Raw genomic sequence first — 27176 nt, forward strand, 5'->3', positions numbered from 1 at the left:
TTCGTTTAGTAATACTAAGCTGTTTAGGTGATAATATTATCGATTAATTCTTTGTGTCAAGGAATCAATAAAAAAATCTTACTATAATAATTACTTACTGATGCGAGAGCAAAGCTAAACAATAATACATATTTAATAAATGCTCAAGGTGTAAACCTGACATTTGATGTTTTCATCTATTCAACTTTAATAATGCATAGCTAGTATTGCTCAAACTCAATTATTTTCTCGCCAAACTTTTTTGTACGGGAATTCCCCCTTTACCAAAAGGTAGAAATCAGTCCGACTTTTCATAATAATAATAGGATAGGTAATAAATAAGAGATTATTACAAAGGTTTAATTTTCTTTATTATTCAAATTATTGTTGTGATTATTTCCTACAGGGAATAGTGTTTGATTGAGATACTCGGGTATGATTCTTGCCACTTTTCTTGGTTCCTTCACCAGGGTCTTGGGGCATTGCATCTCGGACCAGCTCACTGGAACCATGCTGACTCCTTGTGGTGATCCTTCTGCTGTGGCTATTGCAACACCTAGTTCATTTTCTGCTGTTGATAGATGATACCAGTGGATTTCTGTCATCGGAAGCTGATTTTAGTTATAAGGAAAAAATATTAATTAAAAGTAGGTTGTTGTTCAAAAACAATCACAGCTTCTGTCTCACTGGCAAACAGATGCTGACTTTTCCTTTTCATTGTGATCAAAAATATAAGGTTTTTACTCAAATAGCACTGAAATAAATGAAATTAAGTTGATTAAAAAGGATACAACTCTTGCCAATATAACATCACCGGGTCTGTAGCATTTGTATGGGTCCACTCTGTCTCTATCTGTCGCTTTTATGTCTTCCTTCTTCAAAATACCTCTGTAAGGCCTCACTAAGACTGATGGACCCACACAAAGTACATTACATTGAACCAATCTTGGATTTACAACTGTTACTTTAGCTGTCACTATGTCACCAGTCTTAGGCAGAATGCTAGGTGTCTTTGGGCTGTCCACTGAAATTACTGTAGTCTAAAAAAAATAAAATTGTTTTTGGTTAAAACACAGTCATGTTGGTACATGTAGATTGCTTTTTATTTAAAACATAAATAAATATGACTTGTTTTATTAGTTAGTGAGTGAAAACATAAGTAGTTAATAATACTATGTTACTTTGAATAATTTGTTTCAGATTCTTACATTGTTCTCATCTTTCTCTGTTTTCAACACTCCCGCCAAACTTGCATAGATATAACCTCTAAGCTCGTAAGTTCCTGGGCCAGCTATATTTTCATTATTCAATAAACTTAACCGCATGCCAGGAATACACACTTTTCCCAAGTCCTTCATTTTCTCTTTTATTTCTGAAGGTGAAGAAAACATGTTTACTGGGAGGTTATAAATAATACTGAACGACTTTGTATGAAAACACGTATTAATCTGTGAAATGCGTAGTCAATTTAACCGGAAAACCACAAAATTAATGGTTAAAATAATAATGGGACTTTATTTTTTACAAAAAACTAACGTGAATTTGTTGATAAACACCGCTACGTACAAAAACTTACGAAAAATGACGTTAATGACGTATCGTTTTTGACGTTCTTGTCCGTTTGATAAAAAAAGGCGTTTCCGAACTAAATAGCTTACTAAATATAGAGAGGCGACATGTGGATAAGTAAACTTAAACAAGGTTAAAAAAGACCATAATTTTAACAATTGTGTACCCATTTAAAGCACTGACCATGATATACTGAGAATTAGTACTATTATGTGTGAACAGCCGTTAAGAAAGTCAAAGTAACATAGAATAATGCATATTTTATATCGAGTTCTGTTCTTGTGACGTGGAATGAGCAACGTATATCTTGTATTTACATCAAGATTGCTCATTTTTAATAACTCAATTTTAACTCTTTATACTCTTTTATCTGAAATGAGTGAATTTATCGTCTATTTCAGGCGGATAAAAAAATATCTTGAAACTGGATAAAACTTTATTTTAAATGTTTGCTGCATTTGTATCTAGTTTTTGGTTTATATTAATATTTAACGTTATTTGTTCATCTTTTTAATATCATTTGCAGTTATTTATCACGATTTATTTAGGAAATAAATAATTTACAACGATAATGAATAAATAAGCTCCCACAATAAATGGTAAACTGTTGGCATTTAGTTTGACTAACTTAGTTCACCTCTAGTTTTGTTGGACGTGTCACGTCAGCCGGTTGACTGACGTTTGGTTGTGTGGAGCGATTCTGTTTTATGGGAATTTTCTTAAATATCTCTACATTTTACTAGAGATATGCTTACAAAGTTCGAAACTAAGTCGGCGCGGGTGAAAGGTATATCCTTTCATGCCAAGCGACCATGGGTTTTGGCGAGTTTACACAATGGCGTGATACAACTTTGGGATTATCGGATGTGTACATTGCTGGAGAAATTTGATGATCATGACGGTCCTGTGCGTGGCATTTGCTTCCACCAACAACAACCCCTGTTTGTGTCCGGTGGCGATGACTACAAGATCAAGGTTTGCAAGAAAATGTCAAAATTACACGCTTAATTTTGCATCTTATGTTTCATCATGTTAATGACACGTATCTTGATGTAGACATGTTACTCTTAATTAGTATTACTAATGGGTGTACTATACGTTTTTAGGCAGTCTGAATAGCTTCAGTATCATTTTGAAAAGGGTAAAACTAGTGCAAGAACACTGGGTAGAGAACACTTTATTCAGGCATTGTAATCTAAACATTTGGTTCTAAAATTATTCTCTAACATGTTAGTCATAGCTCATGTGCAACAAAATTTACTTGTTTTGCATAACTGAAGTAGTAATAATCTAAATAATTTATGCTTGGAAATATAAGACTCAAATTCCAACATTGTTAAGCTGTCCTCTTATCATTCCTAATGTGCCTTCACAAGGGTAAAAGATAGTCAATTGGCAAGTATAACCAAATGAAAATCCTATAATAAGCTCTTATTGCTTACATCTTCTGGCAAATATAGCTGTAAAGAAATGATTTATGAATATTATTGTTTAAAGTATATACCTAAGTATACATAACAATTTTGAAAACAAACAATCAGCAATCACACAGAAATATGACTATTTATATAATGTTACAATAACGTGTGATATTTATGTTACAGGTATGGAACTACAAGCACAGGCGTTGTTTGTTCACATTGCTGGGCCACTTGGACTATGTGCGCACAACATACTTCCACCATGAGTACCCCTGGATCTTGAGTGCTTCTGATGATCAGGTTAGTTTGCTTACTACAATTATTTTATGCAAAATTATGACTCACATATTTCGTCTAGGTATGATAATGAGATTTGAGTTTCTGAAGACAATGTCCAGGACAGAGCGAAGTGGAGGAGAAAGACCAGGAAGGCTGGCCCCACTACCATATGGGATTTATAGCATGGAAGAGAGAGATGATAATGAGATGAATATGTTTGGATGAGACAAGTACATAACCATATCAAGTACCATACTGAGGGGAGGCCTATGCTCAATAATTGGTTGAAGCAGGCTGATTAGGTAGATAGATATGAATAAAATGTCTCAAAAAAAATTTTGTGAGATATTAAAAACATAGCTGTTTTGACTGGCAGTCAATATTTGATTGAATGTTTGTAAAAAATTGAAGGAAGCCTATACTTAGCAGTGAATTATATTTCGCCACCGATGAATAAAATAAATTTTAGTATGTTTTGTGGACTTGTGGTGTTAGATTGCTGTTTTTTATTAATTTATAGATTTTATACTGATTGTATTTTGATTCCGAGGGCTTCAGTGATACTTTGTAACAGACAGTGAATATTATAAAGAGAATTAAAATTTGTTTTCTATTCAAATATAAATGTACAACTGTAGACGACACAAGATAATAAAGAAAAATAAATTATGATTAACTTACTAACATACCTTTTCTTTTCAGACAATAAGAATATGGAACTGGCAATCCAGACAGTGCATAAGCGTGCTCACCGGTCACAACCACTACGTCATGTGCGCACAGTTCCATCCCACCGAGGACCTCCTTGTATCAGCCTCCCTGGACCAGTCTGTACGAGTGTGGGACTTCTCCGGCCTGAGGAAGAAGAGCGTAGCCCCAGGACCTAGCGGACTTGCAGAGCATTTGAGAAACCCGCAGGCTACCGATTTGTTTGGACAGGTATACTTAGACCAAATAAGCATTTAAATATTTGATTTTGAAAAGGCACATGTGTACATCCTGTGATGTGAGATATGCCCTTTTTAAAATGAGCTAATTGATACAGGCACTTACATATTTTATTTTGATAATGGCACATGTCTTATGTATTTCTAATGTGAGATGTGCCCTTTTTAAGTTGGTCAGTTGATATCATAGTTCATATTTTTTATTGTTTTGAAACATTTCAGATAATGACAATTAATTAAGAATTTAATGGTCTATATTACTGGCTTAAAAGATAACAAGCTTCAGTATCTTATACCTAATCAGTTGTTTAAAAAAAAAGTCATAATATAAATTAGTTGACAGGACTCTATTCACTTTGTTATTGAATTGAGTGATTGTATAATGCAGTTGCGAAAATAATATGTATAATATATTGTGACGTCATGTGATTGTGTATTGTAATAATATTTGTGAATGTTTGCTAGGTAAAGTTCTCGCTCTAAAAGAGTAATGTCTGGTTATCAGGCCCACTTCCTGGAAAACTCATGCCAAACTATAGTTTCGGCTGTTTCATGTCTATTAATAGAAGAGATAATATAATAGATTATTTTATTATAAATTTGGAACAAACAGATTCAAATCAATTTACTTATTTTATTAATTACTAGCTGACCCGCGCAACTTCGCTTGCGTCACATAAGAGAGAATGGGTCAAATTTTTCTCCGTTTTTGTAACATTTTTCGTTGCTACTGCGCTCCTAATGACCGTAGCGTGATGTTATATAGCCTATAGCCTTCCTCGATAAATGGGCTATCTAACACTGAAATATTTTTTTAAATCGAACCAGTAGTTTCTGAGATTAGCGCGTTCAAACAAACAAACTCTTCAGCTTTATAATATTAGTATAGATTATAATATTAGTATAGATTTGGAACAAACAGATTCAAATCAATTTACTTATTTTATTAATTATTTAAAGAAATCACAATTCATACAAGCATACTCAGTTAAGTCACAGTCAAAGCTTTTATATGTGTATTTTTTACACTTGTTTTATAGTAACTCAAATATTTTGTGCAATAGTGTCAATGTCTTATTGCACAAAAATTACACTACTTATCAAATAAAAGAAGTACTACTTATATTCTTTTCTATACATAAAAGTTTGTATTAAAACTTAGCAAATATGGGCTTCTTAATTAAGACAAAGAATGACTAAGACTAAATCAAATAAGATTACTTAGTTTAAGTCTACAGCACTCCTAGACAATACAATTTTATAGCACAATATGTATGTATATATCGATGTTATAACACATCACCAATGTTGCTGAAAGCAACTGATTTTACAGGCGGATGCTGTGGTCAAGCACGTGCTCGAAGGCCACGACAGAGGAGTGAACTGGGCCTCCTTCCATCCCTCCCTGCCCCTCATCGTCTCCGGAGCTGATGACAGACAAGTCAAGCTGTGGAGGATGAACGACGCCAAGGTACCAGTGATATGGTCACTGTGAATAAGGAAACTCGCTTGCTATCCAATTTGGTGGTATTCGGTTACTCATGTCACTTTCTTGTCGAAATTGTTGGTCATGTCGTTCGCTAATGTCGGTAGTTGTAGGCTGTTTACATGAATTCCATTGCCAGTGGATTTTTTTTAACTAAGTTGAGGTCAAAATATTCATGTCTTCTCGTTCATACAACTTTTAAGGATGAATACATACCATGCAGTTAATTTTTGTTATTATAATAGTGGCGTTATAGAATGGAGACAAATTAGTTAACTTTTACTTTTGACTGTTAAAGTATTTATGTGTTTGTTAAATAAATCAGCCATTGAGCTATACCTGTTATGCCATGTATGACTCACTATTATTATAACTCAGCATAATTAAACATTTTCGATGGTATTAAGGAGGCTTAGGAGGCTTCCTTATAGGACTGCCTTTAAAGCATTCCCATAAAACATAGTTCTGATTGGCAGTTAAAGATCTTCCCTCTCGTTCTAACATCTCTCGTCTCGCTCCATCTTTGTACATATCATATTCTGCAAGAATTTGGTGTGGTTTGTATAGAAATAATGAGGTTTTTCGGCATTAAATTTTAATTAATTTTATGCATGATTATATTCTACTTACAGGGTGAATTGTATTTTATTGTAATTAATTTATTTTTAACAGGAAGGTAAGTCCAAATTAATCAAAATTTTTCAAAGGTCTATGAGGAGCATTCAATATTTTTGCAATTGTATTTTGAGATAAGGGCTAGGCCCCTTCTTTAATGGGAGAAGTCCTATGCCCAGCAATTGAATTAAATTTTTTGAGGGTTACGAAATGTATATCTGAAATATGTTAGTTAAATTACCAAATTAATCATGTTTCCTTTCACTACATCATCAGGGCTTTCAGTTTGTTAATAGTGTCATCAATCTTTAAGCATTTTCACATGCCCTTTTATTTTAAATGTCTCCTTTAAGCGATATAACATATCTCTCAAATAAAGAATTACGTGCTTTTAATTGCAAATTCGTTTCATAATATGTCCATTATGCCCCAAAAAAAAATACATTAACAAATCCTTTTTTTTTCATAAACCTCAATATGATTATTTACAAGTTCAATTAAATATAATTTGCGTAAAAGCTATAATATAAAAGTCTCATACAGTCGTACTTTCTCGATGATATGTAATGTTTACTGTGGTGTCCAGGCTTGGGAAGTGGACACGTGTCGCGGGCACTACAACAACGTGTCGTGTGTGTTGTTCCACGCGCGACACGAGCTCATCCTGTCGAACGGCGAGGACCGCTTCATTAGGGTCTGGGACCTCACCAAGAGGACCTGCCTGCACTCCTTCAAGAGGGAGGATGAGAGGTATGTGATGTTTGACTTTAATACTTTTTAGTTACACGACATTTTAACGAATGAGCAGTGATAGCCGAGTAGTATAAGTTGGCACCTCCCACGCAATCGCCAATCGAGGCAACACACTAATGACTTTTCGAAGTTATGTGTATTATAAATAATTATCACTTGCTCTAACGGCGAAGGAAAATATCGTGAGGAAACCTTGCAAGCGTAAAATTTGTTTTAAACATTTATTGAGGGCATGCCAAGTCCCCAACCCGCACTTGGCCACCTAAACTCTCTATCGTTTGGAAGGGAGACCAGTGAGACATTAATTGGTTTAAAAGAATCATTTTAAGGCCCTTTTATGTCCCCCTGCGGCGCGGTCGGTAGTATTTCCGATTGATAATCATAAGATTTTGGTTTCGATTCCTTGGTCGGGCAAGGTACAAAATTATATCATAATATATAAAAAAGTTTGGTAACGGGCAGTAGTCTTGCCCCCCTACTACATGGGACTTATATTGTTAAGGGCGTAACTTGGGTGTATTTAACACCTCAGCCTACACCTTCTTGTATAACAAGCGTGATATGTATGTATGTTAACAATGTATTTTTCCCTCAGATACTGGGTGCTAGCCGCTCACCCCACATTGAACTTATTCGCCGCCGGCCACGACGCCGGTATGATCCTGTTCAAACTGCAGCGTGAAAGACCTGCCTACGCCGTGCACAACAATATGCTATTTTATATCAAAGACAGGTAACTAAACAAAACTATTGTAATTTTAAGAAAACTATAGTAGAACCTCTCTTACTAAAGATAGGTTATTGAAAATAATATTTATAAGTAAGGGCTACATTTAGCCCATTTTATATTTAAATCTCTTTAAGGTTAGCGTCAAGATGGTTTGGACAGTAATGTCCGGTTTTAATACTTCGACATAAGTTTCATATCCATACTATATCCATACTAATATTATAAATGCGAAAGTAACTCTGTCTGTCTGTCTGCTACTCAATCACGCCTAAACTACTGAACCAATTTGCATGAAATTTGGTATGGAGATATTTTGATACCCGAGAAAGGACATAGGCTATATATCATCACGCTACGACCAAAAGGAGCAGAGTACCAGTAATTAATGTTACAAAAACGGGGAAGAATTTCACCCATTCTCTCTTATTGGACGCAAGCGAAGTTGCACGGGTTAGCTAGTAACTTATAAGATGGATATTTGTCAGATGTTCTTATAAATTTGCGGTCAATTCATTGAGCGGATAGGTAACACTTTAAATACTGTGAAATTGGCCCTAAGTTTTTTTGTACATTATACATCTTTAGTGAATAAAGTTATCCATAATCCTGTCTGTTTATCCGTAGGAATTATTATTTTTTGTTTGTTTTTAGACAACTGCGCAAGTTGGATATGGCTACCAACCGCGTCACACCCGTGATGCAAATCAAGGGAGGCGGCAGAAATCAACCTTACAGGTAAATTATTTATTTCGATAAATTGTTTTTATTTTTTTGGGTCAAAATGTCAACTAATTTTGAAAAGAGTTATTCCATCTTATATTTCTTCAAAAATTTAAACCGATTTTGATAAAAGAACCTTATCTAGTGGTATTTCTTTTTACAAAATCTCTAGGAATTAATTAAGCGTATTAATTGGACAATACTTCTTGGGGTGGTTTCACAGTGGTCCAAAACAAAGACATAAGTGCGTCGTTAGAACATCATTTTACAGTGATTCCTTATCCAATTGGCTTTCGAATCCATCTGGGTGTCTGTAAGGCAGTCCATACGAGTTCACTGAGCAGCTGTATACTGCAGTTGTAAATTAGCTCTCAGTATCATAAACTGAGCGCTTAATAGCTCGTTTTTAAATTTCTCATGAAATTCGCAGCATGTCCCTGAACCACGCGGAGTGGTGCGTGCTGGTGAACTGGCGCGTGGGCGACAACAGCTCCTACGAGCTGTACGCGGCGCCGCGCGACGGCGGGGAGGCGCCCGCCGCCGAGCCCGCGCGGGGCTCCGCCACCACGGCCGTGTGGGTCGCCAGGAACAGGTTCGCCGTGCTCGAGAAGAACAACCAGGTATGGACCGATCTGTACCATATATCTGATAATAATCTTCAATACATAACTAGCCGACGCGCTAAACCTTGTTTTGCCATATACATAAAAAAAAAAAGTGTCACTTAGGGCTATGAAAAATAGATGTTGGCCGATTCTCAGACCTACTCAATATGCTGACAAAATTTCATGAGATTCGGTCAAGCCGTTTCGGAGGAGTATGGCAACGAAAACTGTGACGCTGTATGTTTCGGGTGTGGTTGTGCTTTGTGTCCGTTGTTTGTATGTTTGTAAAAGTCCCCGCAACACACGAGCAATTCTTAGTGCGGAAGCTGTCTTTTTTTTTTTAAGTTAAAAAAAAGTGTCAATATAAAGTGTATATTTGAATGTTTTGTGAACAATAAGTGATTTTGTTAGTAGCCAAAAACCCAATTTTCATTCAAATTATTTCTTGAAAATTGTAATGTTGTTACGAATTAAGTAAATCAACGATGTATAAAAAATAGAGCCATTAAGAGAAAGCCATTGAGGGAACCTGCTTTAAACATTGTAGATACCTTAATTTGTTTAAGACCGCACCATTTAATTTTACTGCTCACTTTTTTTCAATAAATATATTGGCATTCAATAATACAATAAATGCCCAATCTAATTGACCCATCGTCTATGACAATATCATTAATCCTCAACCTGTTGTTTGCAGCTGGTGATAAAGAACTTAAAGAACGAGGTGTCCAAGAAGATCTCGACGCCGACGTGCGAGGAGATCATGTACGCGGGTACAGGCATGTTGTTGCTGCGCGAGCCGGACTGTGTGCAGCTGTTAGATGTGCAGCAGAAGAGGACTATTGCTTCCGTGAGTATTAACTTTGTATTATGAGATTTTGTAGGCTTTTGTTGGTACATGTATTTTAATTGAAAGTAATAGATTGTGCAACTGTTTATTAATAGCATAGATAGATTTTATGGTTAGTTTTTTTTGATGGCGCAGACAGCCTTATTTTAATCTAAGAATTATTGAAAGGATCCTATTTTGATGTGAATAATCAATATCATTATTTTCAAAAAATAAGATTGTGATGTTTGATTCCATAAAAATGATAAAAAATGAGGATATAGATGTGAACTAAAGCAATAATATACCAATATTTAAAAATATTCAAAGTTTCTAAAAGACAGGAAATTATTTAATATTATTAAGTTTTGATTTTAAAAGCATCTACAAGCTTCATTCTAAAACAGTAAAAGTAGTAGTCTAAAATTAAGTGAAAAGTATAACATGTAATGTAAGATAATATGTTAAAGCTTTCTTAGCTTATTGTCAAAATAAGTTAAAAATCAAAGTCTAGAAATAAATATCAATTGTCTAATTTGTCAGGTAAAAATCGCGAAATGTCGTTACGCAATATGGAACGCGGACATGTCCCTGGTGGCGCTGCTGGGCAAGCACAGCGTGACGCTGTGCACCAAGAAGCTGGAGCAGCTGTGCTGCGTCACGGAGGGGGCCCGGGTCAAGTCCGGCGCCTTCGACGACAGCACGCCGCAGCCCGTCTTCATATACACCACTGCTAACCATATCAAGTATTGCTGTAAGGATGGGTGAGTGTTTTGTGTCTTTTTTTTATTGATATATTAGTAACTGCAATGTCCAATGGATAAAAATATATCTTAGATAAATTAAACAGTAGTTGGGAGTCTGCGATTTGAAGTTATATTGCCTCTGTGCCGCAGTGTTCGTGGGTTTTTTTCTACTAGATATTTTAGTTATGACAATGTTCAAGAGATAAAGGTGATCTCAGATAAATTAAATAGTAGTTGGTAGCCTGCAATTTGAAGTTAAATTGCCTCTGTGACACAGTTGTCGTGGGTTCGTTTCTTACATTGAACAATTATTTGTGCGGTCCATAAGTAATCAAAAGGAGACCTTGGCCAAGCAGTGAACAGTAAAGAATAAAAATATTCTAGAAATTTCGTTAAGTTAATAATATGTATTGAAAGGTTGATTTAATGCTTATTCAATCATTAAAAAGTGCAAATATTAGGTTTCGAGTGTATCAAAATATAATTTAAATAGTCCATCAGTCAATTTATAGTCTGTAAGAATCGTATTATTTCACTTTAAACGCAGGACGCCTTATCTTACTATAAAATGTCTTACGCCGTGATGTCATATTAATCTTCAACTAAATGTATCAGTATATTTTTTTTATAACACAAAGAAATAGATGAAAGCTTGGCTTTTTAACTATCAGACAACTTTTATAGGGAATCATTTTCAATATATTAAATTTTTTTTATGTTATAACGGTATGTTGTATTGTCCCAGTGACTTCGGTATAATCCGTACCCTGGACGTGCCGGTGTACGCGGTGAAGGTGTTGTCGAGCGAGGCGGGCGCGCGGGTCGTGTGCCTGGACAGAGACTGCAAGCCCAAGGTGCTCAACATAGACCCTACTGAGTACAGGTAATATATACATAAATAAAATAAATTTAACCCATTAATGTCCCACAGCTGGGCAAGAGTCTCCTCCCGTAATGAGGGAGGGGTTAGGCCTTGAGTCCACCACGCTGGCCGAGTGCGGGTTGGGGACTTTGCATGCCTTCAATAAATGTATTAAGCAAATTTCAGGCATGCAAGGTTTCCTCACGATGTTTTCCTTCACCGTTGGAGCATGTGATAATTATTTCTAATACACACGTAACTTCGAAAAGTCATTGGTGTGTTGCCTCGGGTTAGGACCTGTGACCACTTGCGTGGGAGGTGTCAACTTATACCATTCGGCCATTATATTGAATCTACATCATCTACATCTACTATATTGAAGCTTATGCCATCTTATGAGTATCAACGGGACAAACACAAATATGATAACAATCGACCGGCTTTATACAGGGTGGATCAAACTGATATTTAAAGCTATCGCATCCTTTGCATTTAAAATCACATTTGTAATATGTGTTTTATTTATTGTTCTCTTTTTTAGTATAATAGTTTGGAACATGTATTGCTTTTGATTCTTAATTCTTCAATTTGACTAAGTACTTTTTTATTTTGTGTTTGTAGGTTCAAGTTGGCGTTAGTGACTCGTCAATACGATCAAGTGTTACACATGGTGCGCACCGCTAAACTAGTTGGACAAAGTATCATCGCATATCTACAGGAGAAAGGTAATTATTTCACTATTATATCTTTACTATTACGTAAAATACGAATTAGTAATTTGATTAAACAAAATAGTTTATTAAACATAAATCAATACATAAGTTCCGACAAGTTGATTTCATACAAAATACTGTTTAGAATTAAAATAAGTTTTTTTTAATGAAATATCTAATGACATCCCTAAAATAACGCGACCACGGCCATGTTACTCAGGGCAAAACGTCAGGCAAACCGGGGCAAATTGCACATTCGCGTTAATTTTCGCCTATGTAATATACTAGATATACTAACACTAGCATATACTAAATATACACTAATAATATATAATATACTAGTATACTAGATAATAAATATATTATGCTTGTTTATAACTGCACTTTATAAAATTAAATGGACTCAAGGCCTGACCCCTCCCTCATTACGGGAGGAGACCCTTGCCCAGCAGTGGGATGTTAATGGGTTATATTTATTTTTATTTAACCCAACGTAATACCCATGTTTGCAAAATAAATTTATCGTATAAATTCGAAATAAGTGTCATATTTCTCGTACTTACCTTACTTATAACATTATTCCTTTTCTCTCCCCCAGGCTACCCCGAGGTGGCCCTGCACTTCGTGAAGGACGCGCGCACCCGCCTGTCGCTGGCGCTGCAGTGCGGCAACATCGACGTGGCGCTGGAGGCCGCCAAGAGCCTGGACGAGCCCGCCGCCTGGGACAAGCTCGCCAAGGCCGCGCTCGCCACTGGCAACCATCAGGTAATACTTAGTTCTTATGTATATAATTTGTCACAATTATAAAACATTAGGAGTCAAAATTTTTTACTGTATTGACATTTTAATTATACATATCCAGGCAAAATAAAGTTTCAATATTATACACTCTTTAGCAGCTGAAATAAATATATTTTGACAATAAAAACGGTTGCAGCTATCTGACTGAAAGGTTAGCTCCCATTACGGGAAGAAAGAAAAACTATTTATTATGGTTATTTTATGAGGAATTTAAATACAAAAAGTCTATAAAGAATTTTTATTTTGATTTGCTTACTTGCGAAAAACATTTCCAAATTTCTTAATGTCTCAATTTCACTATCCTCAAAAAATATTATGATATCTTTCATTCCCAGATCGTAGAGATGTGCTACCAGCGCACGAAGAACTTCGACAAGCTGTCGTTCCTGTACCTGATCACGGGCAACCTGGACAAGCTGCGCAAGATGATGAAGATCGCAGAGATCCGCAAGGACGTGTCCGCGCAGTTCCAGGGCGCGCTGCTGCTCGGAGATGTTAATGAGAGCATACGCCTGCTCAAGAATTCTGGACAGGTAATATTATTTTTTTATTATATCCACAATTTTTTTACTACATTGTTTTTGAACTTCCTATTCAACGAAATAAAAGGCTTGTATCTACCCTATTAAGGCGTGAAATTGCATTGTACTTTTGCTTTTTTCATGTAAGAAAAGTCCTATAAATTAATTAAGTGCGGAAGAAGTTAAAATTGGCTTTAGATATGATCTCTTAGCTCAATTTTGTTGACACTTCGACGCTTTCACAGCTAAACTTTGAACCAATTAATATAACATTTAGCAGAGTAGTATTTGGGATAGATAGATGTAGATAGACTACTTTAGAAACTCCTGCAAACAGGCAAAATACCGGCAAAATAAAAAAACTGACTTTCAAAGCACTATACTAACCTAAATAATACTGTTTCCAGCTCTCCCTAGCTTACCTAACAGCGATTAACCACAAGCAGCTAGAAGAGGCGGAACAGCTCAAGTCCATGCTGGAGGCGGCTGAGCTGCCGGTGCCAGAAGCCAACCCTGACGCGGAACTGCTCAGGCCACCACTACCTGTCCACAATGCACAGCCCAACTGGCCACTACTTGCCGTTTCTAAGTAACATTTTTTTTATTTTTTGTTTTCTTACTCTTCATTAGTCCGTATTCCGATTGGTGAAATGTATCGCAATTTTGACGAATTTTATAACTATCGAATTTACTATTTAATCTAATTTACTAGCCTAGCTTTTACTTACATCCTAATTAAAATTATTATGTCTTAACAACTAAAACAAGATGCAGTAAGATTTTTAATTATTTTTAATTTTTTTTTTATATATTGTACTTTTACACTTTACCTTAAACTATTAACTATTTTATACTCACCAAACTTATTAGTTTAACGGCGAGAATGCGCTCTTACTGACTAACATGACATACTTAAATAACTAAACAAACAATAATCAGTGCATTAAACGAAAATATCAACAACAAAACTAAAAATTAAACTAATATTTAAACCAACAAAATTTAAAAAACTATGGTACGAACTCTATAATACCGCAAGTATTATAGAGTAGCAGTATAAAAATGGTGTACGTTCGCAGGAGTTTCTTCGAAGTAGCGGGAGGAGCCCGTGCGGCTGCCGAAGCCACGGGAGTGGCGGCCGCCGTGGCCGTGGGAGATGAGCCGCTGGAGGTGGGCGGCGCCTGGGGAGATGATGATGATGTACTGGATGAACAGAAGGTATGAATATATATCTTAGAATGCCAGTATGATTCATGCAGAAGTATGGTGATATTGATATTAAATGTTCATGGTTTGATCTCAGTTCTACCTTGTTTTTTCCTCTCTGTAAAAAATAATCAAACATGCCATATTGTCTCAATCTGATTGACCAATAAGTCATTTATAAAATATCTATACTCGACATACAAACAGCCAAAGTTATGTTCATTCGTTCATTCTGCAACATTACATTACATTTATTACAGATGTTTACACAAATTAAATATTTTTATAGGGCGAGGGCGAAGGAGAGGAGGAGGTGATGGAAGATGCTTGTGATGATGGAGGCTGGGATGTTGGTGATGAAGACCTTGAACTGCCTGAAGAACTGGCGCCAGTCTCTGGTAAGATACTCTGACATATCTCTATTTTTCAATGAAAATTGAGCCATGCCTTCAATGGTAAATCTCGTTAACGTGATTAAATTGTTGCTGATTGTCGCTTTTGAAAGAACAATGAAATTATAATGTCAATTATGATATTGCCTTATATATCCTGGTAAAACATCGTTTTACCGAAAAATCTTTAAACTTGAGTATCCCGGGTTGATTTTAATAACACATTTGACGTAACTTATCTACTGTATTCGTAGTACACGAGTCTATCTAGATATTATACAATATGCAAAGTGTGTTCTTTATATGTCACACTATTAATTCAGTCACATGCCTGGAATCAATCATATAATGTAAATATTTTATTGTTACAGCGGACATAGACGGCGGCGAGGAGTCGGCGCAGTACTTCGTGGCGCCGACCCGCGGGCCCAGCCTCGCGCTCAACGGCAAGCTCAAGACTGCACACGACCACGTCGCCACTGGACAGTTTGAGATCGCGCTCAGGTACAATATTATATACAAGAAATTAGTACATTTTGTTTTAGGTGTTTTTAATGCAGTGTGTCGCCAGGGAGAATGCCCGATTTGATAGCAAGTTTTGTTCAATATGCCACACCTTTTGCATTCTTGTCATTAAAAACTCGAAACTTATAATAATAAAACGACTTTTCCACGTGTTTAACTTTAGGGAAATTTTCTCTAAGTACTTTCTAGCACACAAGATACAAACAGTTTTGTACACCTATACTCAGGCCGTTATAATCGTGCCAACTACGTCATAATCAAAAGAATCACAGGAATGTAACAATGTGTAAATGCGAGCGAGAGACTCCGATGAAATGACATGACTTAGTTCGCACGTTTACAATCGCGCGAGTATAGTAATTTCGCTAGCTTTCTCTAATAAAATAATACGGAAATGCCGTTTTATTCGTTCTCGGGGAATCAGTCTTCAAATTTTCTTGTTTTTTTGTGTCCCAGGTTATTGAACGAGCAAGTAGGCATCGTGAACTTCGAGCCGTACCTGGAGGTGTTCGTGTCGATGTTCGGACGCGCTCGGCTCACGTTCGGCGCGCTGACGTCACTGCCCCCCCTCAACGCGCACCTGCACCGCAACTGGAAGGAGGCTAGCGGGAAAGATCTGTTGCCTGTTATCAGTGAGTAACACTAGAGCTTTCATTTATTTTACTTATGAATGATTGACTCTACATAATATAATATATTGAATCGTATTTTCATTATTTTAGAATTAAATAATAATTTTCTGGTCTATAAAGTAATTAAGTTACACTCGAATTCGGTCCTTTCTGACGTGTTTGCCATTATTTTATAGAAATAAGATGTTTTGAATACGAAAACGCTGTCAAGTTTGACAAAAGTACTATATTTATATATTTCAAACGTGCGAACTAAGTCATGTCATTTTATCGGAGTCTCTCGCTCGCACTTGCAGATTGTCACATTCCTATGACTTGTGATAATGACGTAGTTCACACGTGTAAAATGAAATTAGCGTGTAAAAATATTAGCTCTTTATATTATTATCAAATGCTAACAACAACGTTATTTGTTTCCAGCGACAAAGTTGAACGACTTGGTAACCCAGCTGCAGCACTGCTACCAGCTGACGACGGCGGGCAAGTTCTCGGAGGCGACGGACAAGCTGCAGCGCCTGGCGCAGGCCGTGCCGCTGCTGCACGTGGACACGCGCCCCGAGCTCACCGAGGCCACGCAGCTGCTCGCCATCGCCAAGGAGTACCTGCTGGGCCTGCAGATGGAGACCGCCAGGAAAGGTACGCCGTATTTTAGGATTATTTAATTTTGCTTATTGCTATAATTTTTTAAATGTTTTTGAGCCAGTTTGTGCAGACCTGGTTGGTATTTTTAATGTTATCATTACTTGATAGGCTGATAAATGTTTTTTTTTAAATTGTAAAGTATAAGCGATAGGCGATTTAGCGTTAATAGTTAGGTTTCGAATAAAATAACTTATGAGGATTTTTCCGGAGTTTTGCAATCTAGCAACACCTAAATGGTTATATTCTTGCTCCGTAAAGTGGGACAAACAAGCTGAAAACAATATTTGACTAAAATTTCTTTATTTTCCTTCAGCCATGCCGAAAAATACACTTGAGGAACAAAAGCGCACATGCGAAATGGCCGCGTACTTCACACACTGCAAGCTGCAGCCTGTCCATCAGATCCTGACCCTCAGAACAGCTCTCAACATGTTCTTCAAGCTGAAGAACTTCCGGACAGCCGCCTCCTTCGCCCGGAGACTGCTCGAACTAGGACCTCGCCCTGAAGTCGCTCAGCAAGCGAGAAAGATCCTTCAAGCGTGTGAAAAGACACTCACAGATGAACACCAACTACTGTACGACGAACATAATCCATTCAACATCTGCGGTATTAGTTACAAGCCTATATACAGAGGCAAGCCAGAAGAAAAATGTCCTCTCTGTGGTGCTAGCTTCCTCCCCGAACACAAAGGTAAACTGTGTCCCGTCTGTGGCGTAGCTGAAATAGGCAAAGATGTCTTGGGACTAAGAATCTGCCCCCTCCAGTTCCAGAGATAAATGTATTTACTAATAATATATTATAATGAAATTATTGTGTAAGATTATAGAATAAAAGTATTGTATCACGTTTTTGGTAATAATTTATTTTTATATTAGAACTTACATTCATAATAATAATATTAAAACAATTGGTTCTTCATCTTGATTATACGTCGACTGGCTTCACTTCGGTCCTGTAAATATGAATGTTTTGCTTGACAATGTTCTAAAGATATGTAGTACAAATTATATAAGATATGTTCTACAATATCCGTGCTCTGTACATATTCAATACAATCGAAATTCGAAACAATTTGAGTTTCTATTATGTGCATGTCGCCTATATACAGCTAATTTTATAGGTACCCTCATGTTAGCTAATCAATCATACTTAAAAAAAATTGAGTCGTGTTCTGCTCAGGACATAAGTGCACGTTAATGATTTCTTCTAACTATTTTGGGTAACAAATTAAAACAAAAAATTTAACATCGGAACATCAAGTACGGATAAAACAACATAAATTGTTGAGTGTTCTCAGAAATTGCCCCAGAAATGTAACTTCACTTGTATGTGGATGACCTTACCTATTATTAAGCATGTCCTGTATTTCGTCGAAAGTCTTGCCTTTAGTCTCGGGCAGTAACGTGATAGAGAATATGAACCCGATGCCGCAGCACACCGCGAGGATCCAGAACGCTGTGTAGATACCGTACGATTCTTCCACGTCGCGGAAAAACCTATACAACATTTGAATAGGAACATGAAAATACATCAACAAATACATTGTTAGTTCTTTGCAATAAGTCTGTTTAAAACTGATATTATTCAAATTCAAATTATTGTATAATTCGTAAACTTTCGACGTGTACGTAGGATTCTTCCGCTCCCGGTGTAAAATCTATAAAACTGTTTACTAAAAATTATATCAAACTCAGGAATCACTTAAATACCGGATCAAGCAAACCATAATAAGTCTTTGTATCTTATTTAAATACAAATGTTTATTTATCTCGTAGACATTTGGCAAGTTTGCTCACTTAGTTAGGATTGTTTACTTTTCTTTTATAATATCTATCAAACCGTTATTTTATCACTCAAATGAGTTCAGTTGTTTAGTTATAAAAGCGTATTATTATAGATTATTTTACCTGGTCCACACGAATCCAGCCAACCAGCACATGAAAGAACAGATCCCGCCGGCGAGGCACTTGGTCTTCACTGGGAACATCTCTGCCACTAGGATCCATGGCACTGGTCCAACACCTATATGCAAAAAGTATGTTATATAAAACAAATTTTGCAAGACTAGTCTGAAAATGTGCACTACTCAAGATTCTTTAGTGAAACAAATATTTCATTGCCAAGGGTTTTTATCAACGGTAAATATAAAGGGGTAAGTTTTTAGTTCTGTTAATAAAAGTATAAAGGCAATGAAATTATCTTCTGTGAGGGAAAGTTACCGCTCATTATGATTATGTAAGTTCACGATTTATTATATTGCTCTTTTGTTTGAGAAACCATAACATTTTAATATATCGCATCCCCGGTGCAATACTGTCACTATTATGAATATTTAGAAATTACTATTATGTATACAAAATCTAAAACAAAAAGAAAAAACAGTAAAAGAAAGGGAGAGTGCCCTATCATATGCGTCGAAGTACTCCTCCGCATCGCCGTCTACCGGGAACGTTCCCAGAATGCTGGCAGCATTGCCACGTTGTATGGCAATTATGATTATTATGATTATGTTGGTTGCACTATAAATAATAATTGATGATCTTACACCCTCGGCACACGTGCAACTAACGTCGTTAAGTGCACGTACACGTACACTTACCTATCCGTTGATCAAACTCGTTTACACTTACCCTCTTATTCATGAAAATATATGTAGTTATGAAAGGCTTATAAAGTGTTTAGTGACTTACCCAAAGTAAATAATATCATGTATATGATAAGACACAGGAGCGGTAGAAACGCGATAGAAGAAACATCCACCTTGAAGTACGTGTCAACTAATGCGTAAATTCCGATCAGTGTCTGAAACAAAAATAAAGAAGCTTAAAATTTATAAAAAAATAAATAAATTTTTAAGGAGTTTTCCAAATAATTTCTCTAGAGCAGTATGTAATAAGTCATGTCTAGTACTCACCAAGAATATGGTAAGACCAAGAGAAGTGGTCCACATAAGCAGCTTCCTTCCTAGACGGTCTACCACTAACGGAGTCACGCAGCTAGTCACCACCTGATAAATTTATTAGAATAAATAGCTTTAGAGAGACTTAGGTATATTTCGTACCAAAATGGATGGCGAGCGCTGGCTGATTCTGTTGCGTGCTAGGACTTTCACATGGTTGTTTATTTTCATACAGAGGAGTCTAGTTTTAACGTCGATGTTTTCAAATTCAAATTCAAATTATTTTTATTCGCAGAAAATATGGTACAAGAGTTGGTTATCAAAACAATACAGTATCACATATTTTGTCATTAAGACATGCAAATATTAGGCATTAAACATTATATAAAACTTAAACTTAAATTAAATATATATTCTAAACATTTTTAAACTTATTTTTTATACATATAACACCTTCACAAATCGAGGGTATAAAGAATAATATTTTTCCTTACAAAGTGTTAGTAAAATGGTAAGATTGTTTTTTTATTGTGTTCTATATGTATTCATAATGTACAAATGTATGATTCTTCATAACCTGAAGCTATTACCTAAATTTTATTTACGGGTAGGTGTTAAATACAGATGTGAAAATACAGGTAATCAGTTTTTTTTAAAGACAACTCCGAGGACCGCTCTAAGAATTGTTTTTGTGTCGCGGGGATTGTGGATCGCACAAATAATTGCTCCATGTGGGAATCGGAATCGAACCCACGACGGTGATGGCGTGGTGACCTAAACCACTGCGCCACGGAGGCAATTATAAAATATATTTTATCTCTAGTTGTATTTGGTAATGTTGTTTACCTGCACGACTCCCATAATGATGGTGCCGTCAGAGGGTGAGAGTGAGGTGCCCACTTTAGACAGCAGAGACTCCATGTAGAATAGCAGCACGTCAATACCGGATAACTGCAGCAACATCGCCAGGAATACGCAGATACCTGGTACATACCATACAAAATCAGAAATTACAAAACGTAAATAAATATTGAAAAAAAAAAATCATAGACTAGCAACTCATAAGTTAGCAAATATGAAGAAAAATAAAGATAATACAGTGCCATCTAGTGGCGCTGTGCTGAAACAGCAAGTTTATAAAGATCTCTGATTTGCATTATTCAGCTCCCAATGTATAGTCACTATAGTAGAAAATGAAAACTTAAACTTAAAATGCGGTCCTTCAACTTTAAAGGCCGTACTTTTTGCAACAGCTCTCGGTTTACACCCGGTTTCTGAGGGACATTTAGCGGTAGTTTATAGTTTATCTATTCAATAGCGTTTAAGTTAATAAACATTTCAGTTAGAATAGCTAAACTACCGCTAAATGTGCCTCAGGAACCGGGCACTAGTAATATAAAACTAACTGGCAAATACAGTCCACTCAAAAAAGCAAGTGTAGAGTGCGTGAGCGGGATCCTAAGCAATTCCTGAAAAAATTGCACTCTCCACCCGCTTTTGGAGTATTCTTTTAACGAACTACTAGTCTAATTTCTATAATGAACAGCTTTTCATAGATTCATCTTACCAAGTGCCTTCACATTGCCTCTCGTAGCCCACAGGTCCTTTATCCTGGGAGGTTCTTTGAACTCTCTAGCCACGAGTGCCTGCAGTCCTTCCAGTTCTGCCTGAACACCTTCCTTCGTAGTACCGCGGAGACTCTGCAGTGTGGTGGAGGCTGTTTCTATGTTACCTGGCAGAGGAAAAAGTACATGAAATAAGTGGGTAAGGTACTAGGTATGCGAGACCAATAGTTTTTGTTGTGCGATGACTAAGAGTAAGTACTTACGTGGGAGTAACAAATGCGTATTATATTTAAGTATAATATTATCATATTAAGGTAATCATTGTAAAATGAAACTAGGTAAGGCTAGAAAATATTTCTTTTAACTGTTAGAATTTTTCACAATATTCTTAAAAACACTTGGTTTTTTTGATTATTTCAAGACTATAGTTAAATAACAATGCATTTAATTAGAAAGAGAGAACGAATGCAAAGAATAAACCGCTCATAGCATATTTCCAATGCTGGATGCAGAATCCTAAATTTGATTCAGACTTTCACATACATTATCAGAACAAGAGGCTTGAATCACGCACAATCCCATACATAAGATCACTAATTAGCTATCAGCCTAATTAACTTTCAGACTTACCCTTATAAACCAGATAGAAAGGCGTCTCAGGAATGAACCAGGTGAAGGGTATATAGAACAGCGAGAGTATCCCGCCGGTGGCCGTCAGACCCCAGTACGTGGTGAAGGGCCCGATCGCGTACGCCAGCAGGAAACCCACGTTGATGAATAACAGGAAGAACGCGCTTAGAGCACCGCGGATTTTGTCCTGCAATACGAAAAATAGGATGACATTATGAGATTCTGATTGAATGATGATTGTAATGTATGAAGCATGATAGGAACCATTTGACGAATTACGAAGTTATAACATTCATAATAAAACATTTGATACAATGTGTTATTCTATTTTTAGTTTGCAATAATGTTTATGCTTCCAATCACAGAATAAGATGGTCTTTCAAAAAGTCTGTATTATGCGTTTTCATCGGGAGTTTTTTGCTTTTAAGTTCATGGTAAACATACCATGTGCGATTCAGGATTATTACGACGTCTTGCAAAACTTTTACGTTAGTACCGTTGCGTACAGGTAGATGGCATTACCTATGCGTAATGAAAGTTTAATGTTAATGGTCATGTTTACACCCCATTTAGGGAAACTAATAACACGCATTTAATTAAGTGTCCTTCCGTATTTCAAAAATATTGTGTAGTTATTTGAATTTATATTTTTTTAATGATGTATGGCCTCATATATTGTTAGATGTCTGGTAAAAGTTCGTATTTCTCCTACCTCAGCGATTTCTCCAATATAAATAGGCACGGTAGCGAACTGCATGCCGGTGGCACAGCCCCACATGATCCTGGCCACGTACAAGGTCTCCAGGTTAGTGGCGACGCCGGCCAGCAGCCAGCCCAGCAGCAAGGGCACGTTGGAGCCCATTATTATCCACCGCCGACCTATGTGCCCCGATAGAGGCACTGTGATTAGAGGACCTGCGGTCATAGAGCATGTTAAATGGTGGTTGGCTTAGCTGCTTGTACTTCTTTTCTTCTTGCTTGTAGGTGAAGATAGGAAGAAACTTCGTAAAGTAATAAGAGTGAATTTATTCGGAAGGTTCCTATCTCGACTGAAAAGCTTAAATTTTGCAAGTCTCTTTTTCTGACATGAATAAGTTCATTTTAGTGTGTTTAAAGGTCAAACTTACTTTATGCAGACGTTATTTTTGGACATAAAGCAGTGGCAAAATATTTGTGATATCTTTACGTTAGTAGAAGAACTAAACTGCCACAAAGTTTAACTCATAGATCCGTAGTGTTATAGTCTACTTTCTTTGCTATGCCAGTCCATTCCGCAAGGATTTACTCTTTAGTAACCAGGCTTTAAATGTAACTTTCCCTAGCTCATTACCACGTTAGTAAATCGGTTGTCTTACCCAATAACCCTCCGAGCACGAGCAGCGAGGCTATCCAGGACTCCTCCTGTAGTGTGGGCACCTGCGGCAGCGGGGAATTGCCGTGGAGTTGCGGCAGCACGGGGCTCGTCCACCCCATGGACATGCCCGTACACAGGCTGCCGTAACTTGCTGCAAATGACATGACACATTTGTATGCTGTATGAAGAGGGAAATCATTTAAACTAAGTTGTGGAAATAACGATCGTACGGTATTCTTGCCCGTAGTTGATGTGTTGTGTTGTTTTGTGAGTAATGAGTTAATTATTTTTAATGGAATATTTACATATAGTATATCAGTGTTCTGAGCTAAGCACCAGGCTGAGAGACTTTGGCGCATGATAATACTTTGCTAATGCGAAACTTCACTAACCTATATTACCATTCTGATATAAGATTTTTCTTACTAAGACGAAGATTTTACTCTTTAGAATGACATATGTGGCGTAAAGCCAATTAGAAATATCACAAATTTATATTATAGTTCATGTAAGAATCAAACCCGCATCACTAGATTAGATGCAATACATAATAGTAGCGTAGCGACCCACGCAACCACATTCCGTCACACACTATATAAATGCAAACATTCACGATGTTTGCGATCTTAACTTATGATTGCAGCTAGTTACTATGCAGTAAGTAAATAAATCAACTTCCTATCACGCATTGTGATCGATCTGTTATATTATAATATACCTGTTGCAGGTAGTTATTACCTTATAAATTAATTATTTGCAAGGCCGCCCTGTACCTCACGTTTAACTATTTGTAAAGACGGTTATAGATACTCGATTAACTAAGTACTATTAGTTGATAAACCTGCGCAAATGAGGGAGGTAATAGATTGTCAAGTTGTGTAAAATAAAAAGGCGAAGAGGTCGATCCTCAGAAAGAGAGAAGAGATTTCTAGAAAGTCTTCACTTTTCCTCAAGATTTCTGTTTTTTATAGGTACTTTATTATTCTGCCACAGATTACCTTAGGCAGAAAGTTATGAAACACATCTAGATAAAAAAAATAAACAAAGATTTCAACTGTTTTAAACTGTTGTGCTTAGTAGGTTTAGATTTTTATTATTATAATAAATGAATTGGTTACACTGCATTGTAATAAAATTTAGCAAGGAGGAACCCAACCGAATATGGAAAATCTAGTAAGAAAATTAAAAAGTTAAATAAATACAGCACAGATTACGTAACAAAGATTTATTTACATCCGGATACTTGTCTATACTTACTCTACCTAACAATATAATTGTAATAATACAATGACACGCATATCGCAGGTGTACGGGTACATACACTCAATACATTGTCATATATTTTTTACATCCTTTATAAATAGATTCCCTATTAAATAACCAATTAAATGAACATACGCAGAGCTTTGTAATGGCGGTTCATGGGGTACAAAAATATTGTACGTATCTTATCTATACATTAATGTTTTGTATCGATACATGTTACTCTGAGGAAAATGGATATAGAAATATTTGATTACGAATAATCATTGTCACTGAAAGTAGAGCAAGCTTTCTACATAAATGATAACATTTCAGGACTTATAGATAAAATGGAACGGATGGAATAAAAATACGAATATTACCAACGTTACGTAAAAATTTTTTTGAAGCTAACTGTTTTTGAGCATAATTTATTCCCTAAACGAATATTTAAAAAAATATATTGAAAACTAAATCCTTTTTTCCTAAAAATATCATTAAAAGCTCTGTATAACTGAGCCTTAAACTGTATAACTTCTGAGCTCTTCTGAGAATAGTCATGATTTGGCGAATCCTTCGCATATCCGATCGTGATAAAAGCTGACCATTTTTTTATTTTATAAATTCAATTTCGTTCTTTTAAGTTAGTCAAAGTCCGCAAAATATTACGCATTTAACTTGTTAGCTGGGGGTACGGTAGGTTATATCCACTACAAGTAGGTAAATGAAAAAGAAAATACAAGTTTAGTTTTGAACAATCGAAATCCTTTGGTGATATTTTGGTTGATCGTAAACAAAAGCAAAAAAAAATTGAAATATAAACCAACTCACCTAAAGATGCTGCTAAGTATTGGCGCCATTTCACTTTTAAATGTGCCCGGAGAGAATCAAACATAATACGGACACCTTTTTATTATGTTTAATGTTTTCCCTCCAAAATTCCTTTCGGAAAACTAAAGTTGCAACAACACTATTGAATCAAAGACAATATAATATTGTTATAATTAAATAGGCACAAGACGTGTTAGCGTACAGCCATATCGATTAAAAGTGACATACCGATTACTCGATTGCTACTACTATTCTATATTTTTTGTTTGAAATAAAAAATGTCTGCGCAAGTTAATTGTCTATTAAAGTGATAGCGAGATTAGAGATTGTATTTAGTAAGGTCAAGATGAAGGTCGTTATCTAGAAAGGCTTAGATACTTTTTATACTTAGTTAAATATTGACCTCTGACTTTCACTGGAGCAACTGGAGTACAATTATAAGTTTATGGAAATTATAGATATAAGATTTAAACGAACAAACGAACAGCACTTTGACAATGTGGAAAAACGTTATAACACTATATTTTGTCCATAACTTAAACTCTAAATTACCTACCCGAAAAGCTTCAAGATTAGGTACACAAAACAAGGAACTATTTAAAACAAAAAAACTATCAGAAGTAACGAATTAAATTATTTTTTTAGTAAAGTGGTAATCGATATCGTACAAATCGTTTTGTAACAATATACATGTAAATAAAATGCATAAGCTTTCAGTAATCGTTTAAATTTATGGGATTATATACCTACCTAAGTAAAGATCGCTTAACATTGGAATTAGGAGACCTGTCTTAGCTCCATAAACTTAGAATTTTAACAATGCGGACGCTGGTTAGCCGTAAACAATGACCTAATAAAATTGTTTAAAGAGATAATTCAAAAATAAACCCTTACGTTCTAAAGATAGATGCTAATCACACTACTTCAATAACTTAACCAATTATCCTTGATCTTGGACCTTTGTATAAGCGAAAGTGAACCCTATTACTATAAAGCTAAGGTTGAATATATATCGTCGTTTTGTAAGTAAATGTTTAATAGTTAAGCTTCACTGAATACTATAATTGTTTAAAACGTTTTTTGTTCAAAATCATTAAGGTAGTCAGAGCTACAATTATTTGAAAAATTGGATGATTAGTTTGCGGTAGGCGATTCGATACAGCCTACAGACCTAATGAGAAGTGTGGTCCAAGTACACAGTTTAACTAAGTAGGTTCAAGCTTTTCTTGTTGTTCTTTGTAGGTTTGTTTGAATCGTTGAAAACCTTTATTCTATGAATAATTTTGAAGGTTTAACTGATCTACTTTATTGAATCCCTGCATCACTACCACAGGTAGGATGACAATGCCTCGGGCTAAGTTTTAATTAAATAGTTAAATATTATCGGCCAAAAACGTAGTTATTAAATTTTAGTAGTTTAAAAGAAGTTAGTAAGTTAGTAATTACTCTGATTATTTGATATACTCGCCCAAGATGATTATTATTCCCGAATCGAGTCAATCTAAATAGCTTAACTTTTTTTTTTATTAGATATCCACTTCTTTATTCTCACGTATTTATGCTATTTTTACTAAACTATAGTTTGCTGTGCTATACACAAATGATAAATACGGTAGTTATCAAGTTAAAACACTGTATGCAGTTATTACAATAACAGGTTTTATACACCGATATATATAAA

The 27176-nt window shown here is 35.9% G+C and overlaps 3 protein-coding genes across 5 annotated transcripts; 1 reads left to right on the forward strand and 2 right to left on the reverse strand.

The window, feature by feature from the left end:
- Positions 1-333: 333 nt before the first annotated feature.
- On the reverse strand, positions 334-1585 carry Csl4 (exosome component 1 Csl4). 2 transcript variants are annotated; one of them, XM_076130438.1, is made up of 4 exons: positions 1516-1585; positions 1188-1351; positions 771-1019; positions 334-590 (listed from the first exon to the last, which is right to left on the reverse strand). In XM_076130438.1, exons 2-4 carry the CDS (start codon positions 1335-1337, stop codon positions 339-341), a joined length of 651 nt encoding a protein of 216 aa, XP_075986553.1. In that variant the 5' UTR covers positions 1338-1351; positions 1516-1585; the 3' UTR covers positions 334-338. The 2 variants fall into 2 exon arrangements, with proteins under 2 accessions (XP_075986553.1, XP_075986552.1); XM_076130437.1 differs by having other exon boundaries at positions 1188-1565.
- A 600-nt stretch (positions 1586-2185) lies between these two features.
- alphaCOP (coatomer subunit alpha) lies at positions 2186-17822 on the forward strand. 2 transcript variants are annotated; one of them, XM_076130785.1, is made up of 21 exons: positions 2186-2523; positions 3153-3269; positions 3951-4187; positions 5514-5666; positions 6883-7046; positions 7645-7782; positions 8431-8514; positions 8930-9119; positions 9802-9954; positions 10477-10697; positions 11425-11562; positions 12163-12266; positions 12853-13019; positions 13391-13588; positions 13984-14165; positions 14656-14794; positions 15072-15180; positions 15546-15678; positions 16156-16331; positions 16752-16967; positions 17287-17822. In XM_076130785.1, the coding sequence occupies exons 1-21, from the start codon at positions 2296-2298 to the stop codon at positions 17748-17750; spliced, it is 3711 nt and encodes a 1236-aa protein (XP_075986900.1). In that variant the 5' UTR covers positions 2186-2295; the 3' UTR covers positions 17751-17822. The 2 variants fall into 2 exon arrangements, with proteins under 2 accessions (XP_075986900.1, XP_075986901.1); XM_076130786.1 differs by having other exon boundaries at positions 5529-5666.
- Positions 17811-25709, reverse strand: LOC142983763 (facilitated trehalose transporter Tret1-like). Its single transcript, XM_076130787.1, has 11 exons — positions 25496-25709; positions 23424-23573; positions 22781-22983; positions 22069-22255; positions 21441-21605; positions 20720-20856; positions 19889-19981; positions 19665-19776; positions 18882-18996; positions 18318-18470; positions 17811-17926 (listed from the first exon to the last, which is right to left on the reverse strand). Exons 1-11 carry the CDS (start codon positions 25557-25559, stop codon positions 17899-17901), a joined length of 1407 nt encoding a protein of 468 aa, XP_075986902.1. The 5' UTR covers positions 25560-25709; the 3' UTR covers positions 17811-17898.
- Between the last annotated feature and the right edge of the window lie 1467 nt (positions 25710-27176).

Source organism: Anticarsia gemmatalis, chromosome 24 (assembly GCF_050436995.1).
Source record: "Anticarsia gemmatalis isolate Benzon Research Colony breed Stoneville strain chromosome 24, ilAntGemm2 primary, whole genome shotgun sequence".
Classification (NCBI taxonomy): Eukaryota; Metazoa; Arthropoda; class Insecta; order Lepidoptera; family Erebidae; genus Anticarsia; species Anticarsia gemmatalis.